We start from the raw sequence: 16,339 nt of genomic DNA on the forward strand, positions 1-16,339 counted from the left end.
GTCACGTAATTCTGTTGCAATGTTGATGTTACACTTTCAATATATTTGATGTATGTAATTGCATGAATTAAAGTGACTTATTACTTTGTGTAATATGTTTACATGCATGGTGGGTTAAGTTTTGTGGCGTACTCTATTTGCTCTATAAGTGGTGTGAGAGTGTGGTAGTGAGAAGAAAGTTGGGGAGCCGTTTCTCTCCTTTATCTCTGTGAGTCTGTGTGGTTTGTGAGATTATGTGAGACAGCCATGTTAGGGTTATATCCTTCCTTTTTGTGAGCCTTCTTTGTGAGTGTTGTGAAGTAACCGACTCTTTCTTGGATTTTTTCTTTGTGAGTGCCACCTTCGCTGTTTTCTTTGTGGATTTTTGGAGCTTTGGTGATTGGAGTAACCTTTGTGGTCACCGAAAGGTGTTAATTTGCCATAGTGAGTTTGAGATGCATTAGTAGTGTGTTGTGTGTCTTTTGGTAAGGTGGAGTATAGATGCCTAGGGGTACATGGTGCTTTGTAGCGGGGGATGTAGAGTGTGACATTTGGATCACGAGTGAAAATGTGATCAAATGTGTAGAATCATTTATCTGTGAAAGAGACCCTGATCAGATGGAGTGTGAGAGAGGCACTTCTATCATTTCTATAAGGTGGAGTCACATTATTCACGTAGGTTGGGAGAAGTGATGTAGTGATAAAGGATTATCCCGAGAGCTTAGGATCTATTGTGACTTGCCAGTTAGACATGAGTTGAGTGATTGGTTTAGTGAGCATAGTGGGCGATGAGAGGATATATGTGTTCTCGAGGTGGGAATAACACGAAATGGGATAGGAGAAGGTAGTGAGATCTTTCATGGGATCATTTATGCATTTGTTGTATATGTGTTTGACCGTGTGCTGATTAACTAGGTGTTATTCTGTGGTTCTGTGTGAACGTGGTTTTGAAAAGATGTGTGTGCGTTATCCTACATATATCTTCATCGCATGATTGTTTGTTCATTGTGAATACTTGTTTCTACTTGGGTGTTCTTAACCTTAGCTCTGGTGAGTACATGGAGCAAGTATGGTATGTGTTTCGGTTCGAAACACGAGGTAAGGTCTGTTATTCTAATTTTATTGGATTATCTTGATTGTGCAAGTATAAACTGTGTGTTATGGTTGCTTGCGGATTATTTGGCATCAAGGTGGAGATTGTTGGATTTTTTGATACACAATAATCCAGACGATGATTTAAAATAGTTATCGGATTATTTATCGACACCATGGACTTGGTTCGACTCGGAGACGAACTACACTTTTGGATGGCTCGGGTTTGGGTTGGATGATTATTTGGTTAGTTGACCATTTAGTGATTAATATAGAGTTGGAAATTGGCCCATTAGTTTAGGTTATATGACAGTCCACTTAGAGATCTCTTGACCCATATTTGGTGACCTAAACTAACCTATATATATGTATCTATCTCCCAGTCGTTTTTGGTGTGTGTGTGTTGTTGTTGTCGGAAAATCGACTAACGCAATCAAAAGAACAAATAAAATAAGCAGAAAATAGAAAATAGTAAATGAAGCGAGGTATGCCAATAAAATAAGCAAATCTCCTTAAGACAGATTTCGTCCCCCAATGAAGTGCAAACGGGATTATGGACGTCTGTCTCCCAAGATACAACGCTCCTTCCAAAGTCGATACTGCACAATACTAACCTTGTCGGTCGAACCAATGAAAGATCGTACTCGAACGGAATAACTATGGAAATATAAGAGAATTTTTAGAGCAGAATATGGAGAGAGAAGAATTTAGAAATCAATTGAATTCGTAATTGATTTGGTGTATCAAAAAACGAATCTGGGGGTCTCTATTTATAGAGATTGAAGTATTTCATGGAACAGGTACGTGACATTTCAGGAATTGGTGCACCACTTGGTCTGATTCGTCTTAGCCATTGGATCGCACTATTTTCATGATCTGACGGCTCAGATTGAACCATGAAGTGAAGTGTCCATTCATCATGTCTATTCACCAATTTCTGAACAGTCACAGCCATGCGGATGCCACGCGTACATCTAACCGCCACGCAAGACGAAGGGACGCGACCTACCATACGTGCGCCACCTAGAATGCCAAATCACCGAGCCTTGCGCTGCCACGTCATCGAACCACGAGTCCATTTTCGAAAACTATAAGGCTTCCCAGCTCCTTGCCACGATGCGTACGTGCGAAGTGCCAAGTGCACCTCTAAAGCGCCCAATGCGTACTTTGCGACGTGCGCGTGCCGAGATCGGGGCCGGGACCGGGTCCGGGGAGCGGTGCGAGTGGTGCGAAGCACCACTCTAGTGGTGACTAGCCTTTGGCTAGCTAAAGTTAGCCAAGTGGTAGGTAACTTATTAAATTATATATTATTCACACAACCCACTATATAAACAAGATTATTTTCTTGTAAACTTTCAATGTGGGACTCCTTTCCATATAAAAAACACTTAAAATGGGCTTATCAACATATGGGCCTATATTAGAGACTTTTCCAATTCACCCAAATTAATTGCAATGGCCCACATCATTAAATATTACATTTAATATTTTAAACCCAATCAAATTCAATTAATTCCAACAGTTGTAGCAATGGAGAGGAGAGTTGAGAGAAGAGAGCCAGCCGAGAGAGAGAGGGAAGTCATGTGAGGTTGTGAGTGAGATTTAATCATTGTGATATCTTCTTCTTCCTCTCCATATCTTTGTGGATTGCTAATACCACCACCCTTCTCTGGGGTTTGAGAGAGTTTGTGCAGTCTAAAGTGAAGGCGAAAGTCTCGGGTCGAGTCAAGGTAAACCGGTGTTCGTTTAATTATTTTCTGAGCCCGGAATCAAGATTTATCGAGGGATTGGAAGCCCAACAGAGGACCCAGTTATCCCTAATCTCCCTTTCAGATCTATTAGTCCTGTCATGCATGAGGAACAGATCTTGCATTTTTCTTCAGGGTTAAGGAATATACCTGGCAGTTTTATGGAATGTATTTGGAGGAAAGTTTTTCATCTTCTTTGTTTTATGAGTTCAAGAGCAACAAAACTAAGTTTTTTGAGCTTAGAGAGATTGCCGGTCATGTTGCTGAGTTCATGCATATAATTCAGCAAAGGACTTTCGACTTTATTTTGCCCAACTATAAAAACTTACAAAAGTTTATTTTGAAACTTTTCTTTGCAGTGTGGTCAGGTATGGAAATCAGTTTATCCAACAATAACTTGAAACAGCCAGTGCACAAGAGAAGAACATGGTCTTCCATGAAATTATGCCCCACAGACTTTCCCTGATGACTGATGTGTTCCGTAACTATGTGACCAGAAGGTGTGAAATTTAAGACTCTCATATCTGATATTCTATTCATATTTTGAGATATTCATGTGTTGTAATGTATCTGTATACATTAATTGGCATGACATGAGAGTTCATCATATTTTCCGGTTCTTGTTCTTTTTTCAGCTTTTTGAACATGGAAGTGCATCCCAGATTAGACAATTGACTGAGCATCTAACTGGGTATGTAGCCTCCAAATGTGTGGTTGCCGAGTAATCCAGAAGTTAATTTAAATCTTGCATCGAACTTATGATGTCTATAACGTGTGTTGTAAGTGTGCAAAATCCTGTCTCTATTCTCTGTCTTGTACACTTCACATCCATAGTCGATAATTTATATGCTGTATTTTATTGTGGAAATTCTGGGAGTCATCGAGGTGCGTCTAAACCCTGCATTTTGCACTTCTTAACTTTCTGGAATTAGTGGTTCTTACATAGTGACCAATGACATACATTCAATGTCTATGGTTAGCTATGTATCAATTTATAGGAGAATCATATGTTAGTCCAATTACCTGAAGAATGCTACTAATTTATACGTATTCTAAAACGTTTCCGCTTTAGTATTTTCTCATTATTTTACTTTTATTTTTATTATATTTAGTCATGGAGTAGCCTGAGTAGAGCTGTGAGAAAATGGGTGTAAGAATAGCTAGCATACAAGTATCACCATACCTGGACAATCATAAATATATCTGCTTTATAAAGTTTTAGGCGGTGTGTCAATTTTGATATTTGGCCTTTTGGTCTTAAAGCAGGTTTTCATACCAAACTTCTTCTTTTTCTTGGTTGAGTCATATGCTAATCAAGATTAAACTGTAGAATGTGAAATTGCTTCTTTTAGCATGTGAAAAATGTTATTGCATTTAATAGTATGCACGTAATAGTATACAAAGATGTAACAGAGTCCTTGATGCTTGATGGATTTGGCTTATCTTTTAAAATATCAAGGCTACTGAAATTATTGAGTTGGACAAGCAGACTAGAATTGTTGCAGAGCTTGATGGTCATGTAATGCTCTGTGTACGCGATCAGAATGGGAATCATGTCATACTATAAAATGTATTGAATGTGTTACTGAAAGTGTCATTGAGTTTATTGTTACAACATTTTACTATCAAATTGTGACAAGGTCCACTCATCCATATGGCTGTTGTGTGGTACAGGTAAAGAAACTAGCTGCAATATATACTATTGACGTGTTTGGTGAACGCCTATGAACATGATTGTATGATACAACGGTCAAAATTTTAACTATCTTTTTTTAAACATTATCCAGTCTATCTTACCAAATATGTCATATAGGTTTATAATTTGGAATACCAATGGAAAGATTTGTTTACTTCCATTATAACTTGGTCTTTTTTCCAAGAGTCCTGGAGCACTGCCACAAACCCCAAACACAGATCATAGTGATGGACGAGATTTTATAATCTGTTTGCATGTTTGCAATATCTCCAGGAAGCTTGTGTCATGAAATATGTTTTCTTGGAAGTGTGAAGTTTAAGGGACAATGTACGTTTAAATAATCCAGTTGTCTTTCTATATCATCTTGGTACCTGACAAGCTTTTATCCGTATTGGAGCCAGTCTTATTTCTTGATTTGTAGCATTTGTTAAACCTATTCATTCGATGTTGCCATGTATTATATCAGCATGTACTGGAACACGGGAATCCACAGGAGCGATCAGCTATAATTAATCATTAAATTGAGCAGATTGTTCCAATGAGCCAGCAAAAGTATGCGTCAAATGTTGTAGAGAAATGCTTATCGTTTGGAACTCCTGGAGAACGTCAGACTCTGGTAAATGAGATTCTTGGCAGCACTGATGAAAATGAGCCGCATCAAGTTATTTAGGTGATTTATCAATGATAAACTATAGCATAAGTCCAGATTTATTTAGATGCTTTTTTTATCCTGAACATGAATTAATTCTTCTCCTCCTTTATCTTTCAAGGTTTGAATCTCTTTTGGCTTCCACTTCTAATTGGTTATACATGATTTTTTTTTTCTACTTGATCTTTGAAACTTTGTCCACCTTCATTTGAATGGCTGCGTTCTCTTTTTCTTGTTTTCGTAAGGATTTCAGCCGTAAAATTGATTGTGAATAAATAATATTCCATCTGAATGATTATATTTATTTATTTATTGGAGAGGGTGGGGAGTGTTTGCTTGCTGCAGGGGTAAGGATGGGGTATATTGGCGAGAGGAACATTCACATACTTTATTATGATATCTTATCACTTAGTCACGGTTTTAAAAATTGATGTTTTTTTCGAAATACTTGCTGTGAAGGGGACATATTCTTGTTGGAATCAGGTAATGATGAATGATCAGTTTGCAAACTACGTTGTACAAAAGATGCTGGATACTTGTGATGATCAGCAACTTGATCTGATCCTTAACCGAATGAGGGTTCATTTAGGTGCTCTCTAGAAGTATATGTATGGAAAGCATATTGTTGCCTGTTTAGTGAGACTTGCTGCTACTGGAGGTATCCTTCTACTCTTGCTGCCTGCTAATACACTAGAAGAATCATCCTCATTGTACTAATTTCTGCTAAAATTCACTGTTTTTGCTGTATTTATTAATTTCAAAATGTTGAAATATCATCAAGCTCACAGGATCAATTTGTAATGACAAGCTAGGAAGCAAAGTCAATATAGTTTTGATGCTTCCCCTCTTCTTGATAAAACATAGTTTTTGATATTGGAAATGTTTATTTGCATCTCTTGCAGAAAAGAGGATCGGCATCCAGACTTCATCTTCTGCTTGAATTCATAGGGACTGAAAGTGTACAGCTAACCGAGACTAGTGAGAGTCGTGTTTCGTTTTCATGTCAGACTTTGATTCCTTCCATGTTTCAGCTGGATTGAGCTAATTTAAAATATATCATGTTGGTTGTACCTAAAGTTGTAAATTGTTAGATCAAGGATATAACTAGAATCAGATTAGTAAAGTTCTGGTGGTGAACATACCTGATGTCCCTTCAAAGGAGATAGGAATTACTGTACAAGTTGAGGGTGCTAGGAGGAGGAAAGTGTAATGTAATGATGCTTACTGTAATTTCTTCTAATGTGTGTGGATAGATAATTTACTTCTTTTCTGCTTCTTTAAATAGAATAATTTATCTTCCCTAATATGTACCTTAAGCGTCAAACAAGCGTAAAGTTCAAATGAGCAATTCAATTTGTTCAGATTTCAAGACCGGTGTTAGTCTTTGCAAATCTTGTTTTATGTTCATCTTTCAGTGATAATGGATTCTTATTGCTTATAACAAAAAATAAACATTTTTTTCGATAAATTTGGAGCTGACTAAATCATTTTTTGTGACTCCATTACGTGCTTAAATCCCAAAATTGATGTTCTATCAAAATCATTGACCACCAAATTATCGTTAGATATATCCATAGCTATTAAAATTCTGTGTCAAGCAAATCCTGAGCCATAAGATTAAACATCAAAGCAAGAATTTGTCAATTGAAATTGAAGTATGCTTCAATGAAACAAAAGTGAAGTAAAAAACAGTGCTAATCACAAGTTCAAGCCCAAGAAGAGGTAATTTCTCCGACAATCTTTGCCATAAATGAACCAGATTACGAAATCAACACTTTATAAACATCAAAGGCACGTTAGGTACATAGAATTAGGAAGGACCGAACAATACAATACAAGAGATTTTAATCTCTTTTTCTTCCTTTAAACTTTCGAGTACTGTTCAATCTACCTTTATCCGTTAATTGGGAGGGCAGAAGGTGACAACATATTGCTGTGCTCTACATTTCTTAAGTCCAGTCGACTCATCATACGGATAGCTATAAGCCCGGGGACAAATGGCCTTAAATAGATGCGCGAAAGCTGTAGGCTTGCAAGTGTTCGGATTGGCAAATTCCCCTGTACAACAGTATTTAGCTTCCCCGGTGGCCAAACAGGCACTCCGGCATCCCACCACCTTCCCTTCTTTCGTCACCACCAAATTTGATGGGCAACAAACGTTCACATCAGCCTCACACGCTGCCACGCCGCACCCGACGCCACCACCTATCGGGATCATCGAGACGGGAAGGTTAAAACCGTCGACTAAACTCACGTCATAGTAATGTATTGGATTTGTTGGGGTTCCTAGAGTCATTTCTACAACTGTAGCAGGAGGTACTCCGCCAGTGCCCATGCAATGTAGTTTCCCCGCGCAATCGCCTGTTTGGCATGAGCCTCTACCGTTTTTGTCGAAACAGCAGCCCCTTCTACCCCATAATCTTCCCGACCACCTTTCGGGGACGTCGAGGATGACTTGTTCGCCGGAGTAGAGATGAAAACCGCCATCTCGAAGAGTTTGGTGGCCAGCGGTGGCAAGAACTCCAGGCCATATATGCTCCTTGCAGTTGTTCACTACAATCAGTTGGGTTCCATCTGCAAGCAGAAACAATTAGAAAATCTCAAAACATGACAGGAAAATTGGTTTCTTTCAAGAAGAATACAGATAAAAGAGCAAAGCAAATAGTTTCTATGTCCCAACTGATCATTATGTACATTCCACACACACACACAGAACCTGAAGAATAGAAAACAGTGCACAAATAGAGGAAGAATAGATGCAAAAACGTTGGCATTATGAAGATGGAAATAGGGGTTAAGGGAATGAGGTTGCAGCGTTTTGCAGTAGGAGAGGTTAAATAGAGCTTAGGATGGGTGTAGACATGGAGAAGAGGATGATTTGTAAAGGGGAGGGCGATCACAATCCATTTTTGCCATGTCCCACTTTTCTAGGAGACACGATTTACACTGGAGAGAGATAATTATAACTGCCCGTTTCTTGTGGTTCAATCCTACTACCATACAAGCTCCTAGGAAGCCAGCTCATATCAATAAGAGGGGTTCGAAAGAAAGCGTAAAAATTCTTGTGACCCGCTCGAACTCCGAAGTTATGTGTACTTAGATGAGACGTACAGTAAAACCCAATATGAATCTTTGTATTACAAGTCTTGAGTCCGTGTTACCTAATTCTATCGTTTGGACTTTTTTGTTCGAAAAATCAATCATTTAGAGGAGATTTAGCCCTCGTTTGCCCTCATTATTTGAATTTATAATGGGGGAATATTTTTTTTTTTTTTAAGATTGTGTGGTTAAAAGTAGAAGAGAGAAAAAATTAAATTAAATTGAAGAGTTTTAAAGGGGGCCAAACGGGGCCTTAAAACTTTAAGGGTGAATTTGATTACGAATATAAAATTTACTTGGAGAGAATGAATTATAGGCAATTCAATTGTCTAAAACTTATTTGTATAAAAATTATTAATTAAATGTGTTTTATTGATTTAATTTTTGACGTAGAAAATATTATACTTGACCACTTTTTATTGGTGGCTGGATGAGAGAAAATGAATTATCTAAAAAATAAAAAGCACCCCTTCCTAAAGAAAATATTTTCCTTATGTTTTAGGAAAATATGGTCATATGACCAAGAATTTTAAAAAAATTATTAATCAAACATTTCAAAAGTAAGAATTTGAATGGAAAAAAAAACATTTTTCATAGAAATAAAGTCAATCAAACACGTTCTAAATAAAAATAGAAAGGAACAATAAGTAATAACATGTTAAATTAACGAATTCAATATAAATGGGCTCGTTTTGATCGTTAAGAGTAGATAAATTGTCTCGCTTTGACCGTTTTCACTATCTTTATTTCTATCTCATCGTATCAGAATTTGTTATGTTCGAAATTTGAAAATCAATGTCAATATCTCGGTGTAGGTCCAAGATAATCCTTTGTTCCATAGCTCTTGGCTATTTACAACTAGCCAATTAAGTATTTTCAGATGTACAAGCACTGCATCTTTGATACAATCATCGATTCTCTCAAGAGTTCATAATTGCCACAATCGAACATAAATTGCAAATCTTTTTGATTGTTTACCCTTTAATTCCATCGTAAGAGTTGCATTGTACAAAGGGGCAATAACATAGCAACCAAAAGCAAATCACATTGTACAAAGGGGCAATAACGTAGCAACCAAAAGCAAATCAAACTCCGGAGTCCACCTAGCAATGATTCAACGCAATTGTAAAGTTATGCAATTAAGGAATAAATGGATACAGAAAGTGAATACCAATAGGTTTTGGCGTACACTACTTTTCGAAAAGGCGTTGGAGCCATCATCTTATTGGGAATATTAATAAAAGACTTTGCATAAATTAAGGTCCTAGTCCAACTATTTTCTTATTTAAATTACATTAATTTATCTTTTTTATCGTCAATGTCACGTAGAGCACTCTTGGTATTGATGTGGACCAATCTATTTTGAGTAATTCTTTTCAACACCACTAGTGTTATAATACTGATCTAATTGGCAATAAATGATACATATAATTAATGTATTACATAATTAAGCCTGTCACATTATGATACTTATATTCATTTATCTTTTGAGCAATAATCATGTAGGCAAAAAGCTATCTCCTCCGTATTGGTCGATAAAAAGCAACCACTCTTGGTATTGGCCTATAAAAAGCAAAAGTAAAATTTTATTGTATCTTTTCTCCTTAAAAAAATAATAATAAGAAAAAATAAAAAATTGCTTAAAAGGCCAAACTTTTCTCACCTAAGCTATCTTCAAATTTTATTCCTTACACTACCAAATGTCTTTCGTACAAGCCAATATTGGCAGAGGACAAAGAGCAACTTTGACCTATGACTTACCAATACCAGGATCATTATAAGTTTGAAGCCATGTTCTGTAGATCTTCCAATACCATTGAGAAGGCAGAGCTCTCTTTCCATCCCAAACCCTTAACCCAACTCAAATTATGGACTAGACTTAAATTGTACGCATTAAACTCTGACGAAGTAATTCCCTTTTGGTCGCAGGCGCCCCTATGGTGAGGGGGACTGTACACCGAGGTGTCAAACCTTGTGTACAAATAGCAAAACCCCATATAAGTACATTATTTAAGTCTAAGAAGCCATCAAACTTTTCGATTATTTTACATAAAATCACTTACATAATTTTACAATAAGTGATGATGAGGAATCTATGTGCATTGGAGATCTGCTAATACCCAAGTGATTAGATTTTCTATTTTGCTCGCGATGTACATTGAACATCATTAACTGTGAGCAATAAATACACATAGAAAACATGGAATTAACCTTTAAATCCAAAAGGAAAAAATGGCTTGACATTCTATAGTGCTTCATGGGTGTAGATCTCGAAAGTCCAATGCACCTAAATATCAAACCAAGTTTCCTCGTCAGATACCACATTGACCAACGGCAAAGCACAAAACATGCAAAAAATGAACTTCATATAGCACCAACAGTTGAGATCATTCAAGTTTAATAAATACTTCTCCTACAGAATAATACCCAAAAAAAGTTACAAGACAAATCCCACTATCTTCAGCAATCCCCATTATGTGCATCCTAACTTATTTGTCCATAGAAAAGTATAGACGATGATAACAAGGAATTCTTACCAAAACCCAACAGTTAACCGAGCCATCAGAAATTCCTATAATGTAACCATAACAATTATTTCGAACAATGATCAGAAGATAGCGTGTGTTTAACAAGTTAAAAGTGAAAGTTCAAGACAAATTTTAACCTAGAAGAAGAACAAAAATATAAGATGTGTTCAAATAATGTCCAGCTAGAAAACTATCTAGCCAGGATGCATAAAAGTATAGATATTAGGGAGAAAATTGACTACTTTTTCAATAAAGTCAACTAAAGACGATCATATTCCAATAATCAACAGAAAATCAGTACTACTTTGATATCATCAATGTCTAAAAGTAGGATCAAACGGGTACAAAAGTGTGTTACCACTGAGGCAAAGGGTAAGCCTTAACACAAACCAATAAAATCATTCAAAACAACGGAAAAATACAAAAATATGTTCATAATAATCTATAAAATTATCTGCAAATCTATAATAAACAAAATTTAAAAGTGTAACTTGCAAACAACATAAAATGTAAATCAATAATGAAATTAATAAGTTTAAAATGTAGTAAACATTTATGAAATATTTTAATATAATACCAGAAGTAGAAATTGCCAATATCATCAATACTAATACAATTTTTAAGGAAATCCTCAAAACATAATTGATTTATCATCCTACTCCTCATTATGTGTGTCTTCGTATTCTTTGTTATCATTATTCACTTGTAACTGTGGCTTCACCTTCCCCTTCCATGTGAAGGCAAAAAATAATAATAATAATAATAAAACATTTAGCCCACAAAACACAAAAAGGAAAAATAGCTTAAAAAGCTGAGGCCAATAATTAATACCCCAAAAAATGGCAAGACAATGGAGCACACTACAGCAGCCCTGATGCTTCAAATAGCTAAAAAGGTCCAAAGCCAACAATAAAAGCACAAAAAGGCTAGAAAAACAAGCGCCCACCATAAACGTTCTAAGGCTTAGTCTTAAGATGTAAGACTAAATAAATAGAGGTGTAAACCTTGACAAATGGCACACAAGGCATAAGCTCTAGAGTTGCTTAATGGAAGTCTCACGTGGGGTTGGGTAGCACAAGCCTCAGACAAGTTTCTAAAGCAATGATATCAATAACATGCTCAAGAGAAAATTTAAAGACCTTACAGACACACAGATACTCTTACAGTGTTTGCAACATGGAAGAGTGACAGGGAACTGAAGGGAGTTAAGGAAATGTGATAGATCAGAAGTGTTAACCTTCTCATTGCAATGTGTGTGATTACTCTCAAAAATCTAATGCATCCAAAATTTCAACCACATTCCATCATACAATATCACATTAGAGATGTGTGCAACAAATATGTAAACAATAAATTTCAAAGATATGTAACAGCTAATATCCTTCACAGTTTAAAGAATAAATTCCCAGCACAATTATACTAAAAAATGAAAAGACAAATCACATTATCATATAGTCAATTCATTTTGAGTTATGGAACAGCTTTCCCACTATCTTCTGCAATCCCCATTATGCATATCCTAATCAATTAGTCAATAGAAAGGGTATAAATGAGTTCAACAAGGAACTATTACCAAAATCCAAATGCTAATTAAGCTATAAGAGATTCCTTGAATGAAACCAAGGCCCATGCAAATATGTAGCACAGTTCCAAACTTAAATTTCAATCAACGACCAAGAAGTAGCACACATTTCACATAAGCTAAAATTGGAAATTCAGAACAGATCTTAAGCTAAAAGAAAATAAAAATAGAAAATAAGAACGTTCCGACCATGTGCAGCAAGAAAAATATCCGGCTAGCATGCATAAATTTGGAGATATTTGGGGGTGATCAAACGAGCATCTTTAGAATGCACTCTTTGTAAACTACCTCCCCACAAGAGCAATAAAACAAGTACAGTCATTTTCGTAAACCTAAATATAGAAAATCAGTACTAATTTGATATCCATAACAAGTGCATGTAGAAAATCTAAACAACCATATACAAAGCCAATCTTTCAATTGGGATGATAAGATAATCATGTCATCTCAATTTTGTGTCACTAATATTTCTAGCCCAAAATAAATCTTTGTCATCAACCAAGAGAGGCCCAAGTCTAACCTTAATGCTCATTTACTTTAAAAGCATGTCTACAGCTACATGTTGACAATCCCCAAATTGTCCTATTCAAGTGATAATATGACATCCCAGAGCACCGAGAAAGAAAACAAATAGTTAGTTATACATTCAAGAGGGTGAAACCAATGGAGTTGAACCTGAATAATATATACATTGGGATAAGGACGTTCTTTCTTCTATAGCCAACAGAAACCATGACAAAAAGAAATAAAATCAAAACAAACTAAGTCGCATTTGACTATTCTAGACTAATTGCCTGCACGCCTATCTAAAGAAATATTATTCCTTATCTAATATCATTAAACAAGTAAATAGGACTAATTTCTGCCTTTTTTTTTTTATTGAGAATTTGCGTGACTGCATAAAATTTCGTAGTCCCTAAACAAGGTTGAACCTGAAACTTAAAATACTTCAGATGCTATCTCATATGGCAGCATATTCAATCACTATAATGATGAAATCAAATGATAAAAATTTAAAATTCCATAATTCAATTTTTATATGATTTAACTGCAAACAAGGAAGTTCAACAAAAGAACACTTCTAGGAAAAACATCATATTAGAATTTATTTAAACTTGCTATTCTTACAAACCAATGAAGAACATATTGATTTCTACCAACGTGCAACACAACAATGAAATGTATACATAGAGCTGAGCATTAAAGACTGTATATAATAACTCTCCATGGCACACCTGATGAATGAGCTTATACAGAGACTAGACCATCAGATTGCATATTGTGGTGATGCCCTGGAAGCCATACTAGCAACCTGAGCCTGCATCTGAACAGCCCTGACTTTCGAAGCTGTGGCTCGATGAAAAAACTGCTCCCGTGACAAGAGCCTCACATTCCTCAAGTAGTGATCAAATGGTATCGCCCCTTCTTGGGCCGCTTTATCTAGTGCATAAATCACGTCCTCCACAGCCAAATCAGATGCTGTGCAATCCAGCATCTGTTTTGAAAGGGCATCGCAAGGCTCTAATGCGTCGTCCACATCCAAGCCATTAATTTCCTTTTTCCCCATTTTCTCTTCATTCTCCCTCAACCATCCTTCCAAAACATCAGAATTCATCAAAACCATCTGCAATTGCTGCTCCAAACCTTCCTTTTCATCCTGCATTTCTTTCAATCCTTTTGCTAACTCCTCCTCACGCTTCCTCAATACTGCTTGTGCACTAAACAATCCTTCCATTTCTGCCTCCCTTGTCTTCCTCAACTCCCTAATATCGCCATTCAAGCTCTCCACAAGCTTATTTATAGCATTTTTCTTAAAAACCTCAGCCGGATCCTCCATTATCCTTCCTGACCCATAAGCACTCCCACTCCCATAAGGTGGAGTTGGAGTAGGTGAAGGCGAATAGACCCTAGGAGGAATTGCTGGCCGTGCCGCAGCAGACCCCACAGACGAATTTACACTGGACAAGTTATTACTAGCATAATTAGGACTAGGATTAGGGTTTGAGTGCTTGCGTTGCGAATAAAGGGGCGGATCTCGGCCAAAAAAGTGACTCAAATTCCGAGCCAGTTCAACAAGATTAGAACTTGGGTAAACCCAATTCTGAATATACGGAATTGAAACCACACCATTGGGTGAAACAAAAGCGTGGGGGCGTTTGATGATCATATCCCGGGTGGGGTTGACAAAAACTAGCGGCGCGTGGCGGGGGTATGACTCCATGAGCCAGATCGCAACCGGAATGTTGTAAGTAACACCTTGGAAGAGCATCGGCACCGTTCCATCGGCCTGAAGAAGATTAACCGTGCGGCCGTCGTTGTGCGTAAACGTGGCGGTCTTCGGCTGCAGTGAGGGATATGCTTCCGTGAGACCAACCAAGTGCTGGCGGATTAACCACTTGACATCCTCCGCGTACGGCAGCGCCGACGGACCCCGCTGCGAGAGGACGCTACTAAGGAACTGTTGCGTGTATTGAGCCATTGAATATGCAAAAGGGGAATAAAATCTGTATCAATATGTGTATGTATACGTCTGGTTATTCAAATCTAATGAAGACGATTTACTTGGAGAAGGAGAGGATTACAGTGTTAAGAAATTGAAAACGAATTGATAATGATCGACTCGCCCGACTGGGTGGCCGGTTTAATATTCGTGGAACTGGAAATTGGGGACGACCGGTTTGGTTTACGCGTCCGGCTTTTGAGAGAGATGAATACTTAGACTCTATTTGAGCTTCATTATTTTCTCATTAAAATGAAAAATATGATCATTATTTATCACATTAAGTCATTATATTTAATTTTTTATCTTTTGTATGGAGTTCATAAAGACTATATTTTTCATTTTCATTTTTACAATAATGTGGTTCAAACGGGGGCTTAACCTTTTGTAAATGTGTCACTCATATCCACAACTTATCATTTATTACATTTGTATTCGCAATAGTTTGAAGTCGTGCACACGTGTTCCCATTTAACTCCTATTTGATTATCATTATTCAGAAAAATGAAGTTACATCAAATTGTACCAGATTTAGTGTAACCATCGAAGATGCTCTTAGATTGATGAGAACGTATAGACATAGTGCTAATCATGAAATAAACCATATCAAATAAATTTGTTTACCACAATTTTCTAATCTATTTCACTACTCTATACATATACACTGATTGAAAAGTATTTTTGATAAATACTATACACCCGTTTTACAAATATATTCAATTAAGTCCCTATTTAAAGACCATTATTGAGAGAAAATAATTTTTTGAATATTGATTTTTTAGAAAATGTGTAGTTAAGAGTTAAGGAAAAATTTTAGATTTATATACAAAATATTTTATTATATGAATATGAGATTGAAAAGAGCATGATAATTAAATAGTTTTGCTTTAAAGTGAAACAAATAGACACTAAATATGATATAAATGTTCACCACACTCTCTCTCTCTTTCTCTCTCTCTCTTAGTGAATAGAGTAAAATGAATTTGAAAAGGTGAAGGTGGTGGTGGTGGTGGTGGTGGGTTGGATGTGGAAGTGGTGGCTGGTTGGAAGTAGTGGTGGTGGTGTGTGTGGCGAAGGTAGAGGTGATGGTGGATTTGAGGAGGTGGTGTTGGTGATTGTTGGTGCATGTGGTGGTGGTGAGGTGACGGTGTCATTTCGGTGGCGTCAATGGTGTGGAGTGGGTTGGGGTGAAATGAAGAGGGTTTGTGGTCAATTATTTGAGTAGTTGAACCAATAAAAGGGAGAATTTAAAATCCATAAATAATTTGTTATTTAAACAAATATATGATCTGTGAATAAATTTCTAATTTTGACCCACAATTTGTGTATTGTGACTGTGATCTTACGCACTATGTAAGCAGTACTTGTTTGTGCTTATAAAGTGTATGTTATTCTGAACTTGACTTGTTTAATCAATTATTAAGTAAAAATTTTGCTTTTAGGTAACCACACTGATTTTTGAAAAT

At 36.6% G+C, this 16,339-nt stretch overlaps 2 protein-coding genes across 2 annotated transcripts; both read right to left on the reverse strand.

Moving 5' to 3' along the window:
• Positions 1 to 6,904: 6,904 nt before the first annotated feature.
• LOC111398041 (thaumatin-like protein) lies at positions 6,905 to 8,115 on the reverse strand. The gene is made up of 2 exons (XM_023025004.1): positions 7,881 to 8,115; positions 6,905 to 7,738 (listed from the first exon to the last, which is right to left on the reverse strand). Exons 1-2 carry the CDS (start codon positions 7,936 to 7,938, stop codon positions 7,065 to 7,067), a joined length of 732 nt encoding a protein of 243 aa, XP_022880772.1. The 5' UTR covers positions 7,939 to 8,115; the 3' UTR covers positions 6,905 to 7,064.
• A 2,170-nt stretch (positions 8,116 to 10,285) lies between these two features.
• LOC111398050 (protein ELC-like) lies at positions 10,286 to 15,065 on the reverse strand. Its single transcript, XM_023025009.1, has 2 exons — positions 13,609 to 15,065; positions 10,286 to 10,550 (listed from the first exon to the last, which is right to left on the reverse strand). Exon 1 carries the CDS (start codon positions 14,850 to 14,852, stop codon positions 13,641 to 13,643), a length of 1,212 nt encoding a protein of 403 aa, XP_022880777.1. The 5' UTR covers positions 14,853 to 15,065; the 3' UTR covers positions 10,286 to 10,550; positions 13,609 to 13,640.
• Positions 15,066 to 16,339: the final 1,274 nt, after the last annotated feature.

Source organism: Olea europaea, chromosome 1 (genome assembly GCF_002742605.1).
Source record: "Olea europaea var. sylvestris chromosome 1, O_europaea_v1, whole genome shotgun sequence".
Classification (NCBI taxonomy): Eukaryota; Viridiplantae; Streptophyta; class Magnoliopsida; order Lamiales; family Oleaceae; genus Olea; species Olea europaea.

Coding starts and splice junctions, on each gene's coding strand:
- LOC111398041 (XM_023025004.1), bottom strand. CDS start 7,938: ATGCCAACGTTTTTGCATCTATTCTTCCTCTATTTGTGCACTGTTTTC. Junction 7,739..7,880: donor CACTGTTTTCTATTCTTCAG/GTTCTGTGTGTG, acceptor TTCTGCTTGCAG/ATGGAACCCAACTGATTGTA.
- LOC111398050 (XM_023025009.1), bottom strand. CDS start 14,852: ATGGCTCAATACACGCAACAGTTCCTTAGTAGCGTCCTCTCGCAGCGG.